This window comes from Corvus kubaryi, unplaced genomic scaffold (genome assembly GCF_017639235.1).
Source record: "Corvus kubaryi isolate FWS band 111438036 unplaced genomic scaffold, C.kubaryi_AGA036_p1.0 123, whole genome shotgun sequence".
In the NCBI taxonomy this organism is placed as follows: Eukaryota; Metazoa; Chordata; class Aves; order Passeriformes; family Corvidae; genus Corvus; species Corvus kubaryi.
This window is the reverse complement of record NW_024580658.1, coordinates 970,185-975,097: the sequence shown is the minus strand read 5'-3', so window position 1 is coordinate 975,097 and position 4,913 is coordinate 970,185. Positions and strand designations below refer to the sequence as shown.

At 54.0% G+C, this 4,913-nt stretch overlaps 1 protein-coding gene across 2 annotated transcripts in view; it reads left to right on the top strand.

Moving 5' to 3' along the window:
- The window catches only part of IGF2BP1 (insulin like growth factor 2 mRNA binding protein 1), a 20,793-nt gene extending 16,894 nt beyond the window's left edge, over positions 1–3,899 (top strand). For both annotated transcript variants that reach the window (XM_042048273.1, XM_042048355.1), the window contains 6 exons: positions 454–576; positions 1,086–1,202; positions 1,313–1,387; positions 1,928–2,059; positions 2,154–2,267; positions 3,217–3,899. In XM_042048273.1, the coding sequence (XP_041904207.1) occupies positions 454–576; positions 1,086–1,202; positions 1,313–1,387; positions 1,928–2,059; positions 2,154–2,267; positions 3,217–3,309 (654 nt within the window). In that variant the 3' untranslated portion in view covers positions 3,310–3,899. The remainder of the gene's footprint in view (positions 1–453; positions 577–1,085; positions 1,203–1,312; positions 1,388–1,927; positions 2,060–2,153; positions 2,268–3,216) is intronic.
- The last annotated feature ends 1,014 nt before the right edge of the window (positions 3,900–4,913 follow it).

Genomic DNA, 4,913 nt, shown 5'->3' with positions numbered 1-4,913 from the left:
CAGTTACCATCCCTGACCAAATCCCCATTTGTTTTCCCCTCAGTTACCATCCCTGACCAAATCCCCGTTTGTTTTCTCCTCACTTACAATTCGTGACCAAATCCCCGTTTATTTTCCCCTCAGTTACAATTCCTGCCCAAATCCCCCTTTGTTTTCCCCTCAGTTACCATCCCTGACCAAATCCCCGTTTGTTTTCCCCTCAGTTATGATTCCTGACCAAATCCCCATTTGTTTTCCCCTCAGTTACAATTCCTGACCAAATCCCCGTTTGTTTTCCCCTCAGTTACAATTCCTGACCAAATCCCCATTTGTTTTCCCCTCAGTTACAATTCCTGACCAAATCCCCGTTTGTTTTCCCCTCAGTTACAATTCCTGACCAAATCCACATTTGTTTTCTCCTCAGCCACCATCCCACCTCACCCCTGACCAAATCTCCGTTTGTTTTCCCCTCAGTTACAATCCCACCTCATTCCCGGCCTGAACCTGGCCGCTGTCGGGCTCTTCCCGGCCTCTTCCACGGCGGTGCCGCCGCCCCCGAGCAGCGTCTCCGGGGCCGCTCCCTACAGCTCCTTCATGGTGGGTGACCCCGCTCGGGATATTCCCGATGGAAAACTCCCCTGGGATGGGCAGGGAGGCGGGACGGGCTGGAGTCATCTGGGGGAAAGGCGGTGGGAAAGGCGCTGAGGGTGGCTCAGCCCCGTGGGAGAGGTGTGGGCATCGCTGGGGAGTAGGAGGGTGACAATGATCCAAAAATGGTGACACGGACCCCAAAATGACAGGGACCCCAAAATGGTTACCGTGACCCCGAAATGGTGACAGGAACCCCCCAAATGGTGACAGTGACCCCAAAAGGGTAACAGGAACCCTCCGAATGGTGACAGGAACCCCCAAATGGTGACAGTGACCCCAAAATGATGACAGTGACCCCGAAATGGTGACAGTGACCCAAAAATGGTGGCAGCGACCCAAAAATGGTGACAGGAACCCCCCCGATGGAGACACTGACCCCCAAATGGTGACAGGGAGCCCCAAATGGTGGCACTGACCCCAAACAGTGACCCTGCCTCCCGATCCCATTCCCGCAGCCCCCGGAGCAGGAGACCGTGCACGTTTTCATCCCGGCGCAGGCGGTCGGGGCCATCATCGGCAAGAAGGGCCAGCACATCAAGCAGCTCTCGCGCTTCGCCAGCGCCTCCATCAAGGTGGGGCCGTCCCTCGGGGGCCCTTTTGTCCCCAGTTAGGAACATTTTTCCCAGGAAAAGCCCCCCGGAAGCGCGGGTGGGGCTGTAGCGCCGTGTCCGTTCCGTTGCAGATCGCGCCTCCGGAGACGCCGGACTCCAAAGTGCGCATGGTGGTGATCACCGGCCCGCCTGAGGCACAGTTCAAGGTGCGCTGCCACCACCCCGGGGAGCTCGGGGTGTCCCCTGTGAGGGAGGGCGGGGGGTGACCCCAACTGAGCCCCTAATTTAGATCTGGGCTCTCCCAGGGGCTGAGAGGGTTTGGAATTCTGAAGATTTTACGGGATGATGCCCCAGCCCAAATCCAGCCCAAATCCGGGGGTGGAGCTCCCTGTGCTGCCACCAGGCCGGGGGCTTCGGGGTGTCCCCTGTGAGGGAGGGCAGGGGGGTGACCCCAGCTCTGAACCCCCCAATCTGCAGCTGGGTAATCCCAGGATCAGCTCTCCCAGGGGAATTCTTTCCCCTCTTTCTGTTGTTTGAGTGGTTTTCTTTCCAGTTTAGAGTAGCCCGGAAACAATTTCTTTTTAAATTTTACTTTATTCGGAAGCCTATGGAATTCCGGCGGGAGCGGGACACGTGACATTTCTCCTCAGTTTTCCAAATTCCAAAGGACAGAGATTTGATGGGACGCTGCCCCATCCAGGGATGGATCTCAGGGTGGGACCTTCCTGACTCCATCCCTTCTCCAGGCCCAGGGCAGGATTTATGGGAAGCTGAAGGAGGAGAACTTCTTCGGGCCGAAGGAGGAGGTGAAGCTGGAGACGCACATCCGCGTGCCGGCCTCGGCCGCCGGCCGGGTCATCGGCAAGGGCGGCAAGACCGTGAGTGGGGACGGGAGGAGCACGTCCCGGGGGCGGAATTCCCGGGAAGCAGCCGGGGTTTTCCTGCGGGGCTGACGCCGTCGGTGCCCCGCAGGTGAACGAGCTGCAGAACCTGACGGCGGCCGAGGTGGTGGTGCCGCGGGAGCAGACCCCGGACGAGAACGAGCAGGTCATCGTCAAGATCATCGGGCACTTCTACGCCAGCCAGGTACGGCGCCGGCAGCTGCGGGAGCTCTCCGGGGCTTCTCCAGGGTTGTGTCCCCGTGGGAATCCTCCTGGGAATGGTTTATTCCATGCCTGGCTGCTGGGCATGGCTGCTGTTTGGGATGTGGGAGCGTCAATCCCAAACCTGACTAGAACATGGAAGATGGGATGTCTGGGAGACGTCTGGTGGCCGTGCTGGACACTGGAGCATTTTCCATGGCAAACGAGGTCGTTTCCCTTTTCCTGAGGTCTCAGGGATCCCCCCATGCTTTGCAGTTCTGGGAGATTTGGGATTTTTCAGCTGGAGAAGGGAAGGATCCAGGGAGAGCTCGGAGCCCCTTGCAGGGCCTGGAGGGGCTCCAGGAGAGCTGCAGAGGGACTGGGGACAAGGCCTGGAGGGACAGGACACAGGGAATGGCTTCAAACTGGAATAGGGCAGGGCTGGGTGGGACACTGGGGAGGAATTCCTGGCTGGGCTGGAATTCCCAGGGAAGCTGTGGCTGCCCCTGGATCCCTGGAAGTGTCCCAGGCCAGGCTGGAGCACCCTGGGACGGTGGGAGGTGTCCCTGTCCAGGGCAGGGGCTGGAATGGGATGGGATTTAAATCCTTCCAACCCAAACCAGTCTGGGAATCCCATAATTAAATTCCCACCAGCGACTGCGTGGGCAGGATCCAAAGCTTTGGCGTTGCTCAAAGAGCTCATTTTTGGTCATCATCTCATCAATCCCGCCCGTCATTCCCAGGAAAAACACGGGAGAGCCCTGGGATAGGAGCTGCACCTGGACTTGGGTGGAAACTGGAAATGAAAGGGGTTTAATTGGGAAATTGAGATGGGAAAAGCCAGGCTGGACGGGCTGGGAGCGGCCTGGGACAGCGAGGGCTGGGATGGGATGGGATGGGATGGGATGGGATGGGATTGCAGCATTCCATGAATCCCTGCCTGTCGTTCCCAGATGGCTCAGCGCAAGATCCGGGACATCCTGGCGCAGGTGAAGCAGCAGCACCAGAAGGGCCAGAGCAGCCAGAGCCAATCCCGGAGGAAATAGGGACCCCAAGGATCCCCAGATCCCGGGAGAGCGAGGACACGGCCCAGCCAGGCCGGGCTCGGAGTGCCTGGGAATCAGTAACCGCGGGGAGACAGGGATCGGGAATCCACAGGGATCGGGAATCCACAGGGACTGGGAATCCACAGGGATCGGGAATCGCTTCCACAGGGATCGGGAATCGCTTCCACAGGATCGGGAATCGCTTCCGCAGGGATTGGGAATGTCACCCCGCAGTGGGACTGGGAACCACTTCCAGCAGCGGCACCGGGAATTCCACTGGGAATTCCGACCCCCGTGGGATCACGGCGCTTCCATTGGCTCGCAGGGCTGGGCGGGGCCGGCGGGAATCCCGCGGCCCTCCGGGATGAGCAGCGCTGCTCCCGTTCCCGCTCCCGTTCCCGTCCCCTCTGGAGGAGCCATCCCGGGGCTCCCCGGCCCTCCTTCCCTCCTTCCCTGGCTGCGGGGCATTCCCAGGGCCATTCCCAGGGGGATTCCCAGGGCCATTCCCAGGGAACCGCTGCCCTTCCTTGTGGGGCGCTGCCTTTGTGCTGCTCCTTCCCAGTTCCGTGATTTTCCTGGTTTCTTTTTGACCTTTTCTCCCTGTTTTTTAAATATTTCTTTCCATATTTTAGTTTACTTTTTCCCCTATTTTTCCCCGATTTTATTTTTTCCCCTTTTTTATTTTATCCCTTTTTTTTTATTTCCCCTATTTTATTTCATTTTTATTTTATTTTATTTCATTTTTATTTTATTTCATTTTTATCTTATTTCATTTTTATCTTATTTCATTTTTATTTTATTTCATTTCATTTTTATTTTATTTCATTTCACTTCATTTCATTTTTTAAAATTTTTATTTTATTTAATTTCATTTAATTTCATTTTTATTTCATTTTATTTTCTTTCATTTCATTTCACTTCACTTCTTTTTACCTTTTCCCTATTTTTCCCTGTTTTCCTTCCCTATTTTTTATGAATTTTTCCCGATTTTTTCCCTATTTTTTTTACTCTCCTCCATTTTTAGTTTCCTCTGTTTTCCTCAATTTTTCCTCCCCTTTTTTTTTATTTTTCCCCATTTTACTTTCTTCCCTATCCCAATTTTTCTTCCTCCAAGACAAATCCCAGTGGATTTCCACCCTCCTGTGCTGGGATTGGATCCACTGGGACCAAAATCCACCAAATTCCCCCGGAACGGATCCGGGATCCCTCGGGAGCACCACGGGACGGGCAGGAAATTCCCCCTCCCTCCCTCCCTCCCTGCAGTGCCTTGGAAAGCCTTTAAAGCCAGGAAAACCTGGATTTTCCAGGATTTTTTCCCCCCTTTCCATTGTTTGAACGTTTTTTTCCCAATTTAGAATAGCTCAGAAATGATTTCCTTTACATTTTATTTTTTATGGAAGCCTATGGAATTCTGGCAGGAGTGGGACACGTGACCTTTTTCCTCATATTTTTCCTCATTTTCCCTCATTTTTCCTCATTTTTTTCCTCATTTTTTCCTCATTTTTCCTCATTTTTTCCTCATTTTTTCCTCATTTTCTCCTCATTTTTTTCCTCATTTTTTCCTCATTTTTTCCTCATTTTTTCCTCATTTTTTCCTCATTTTT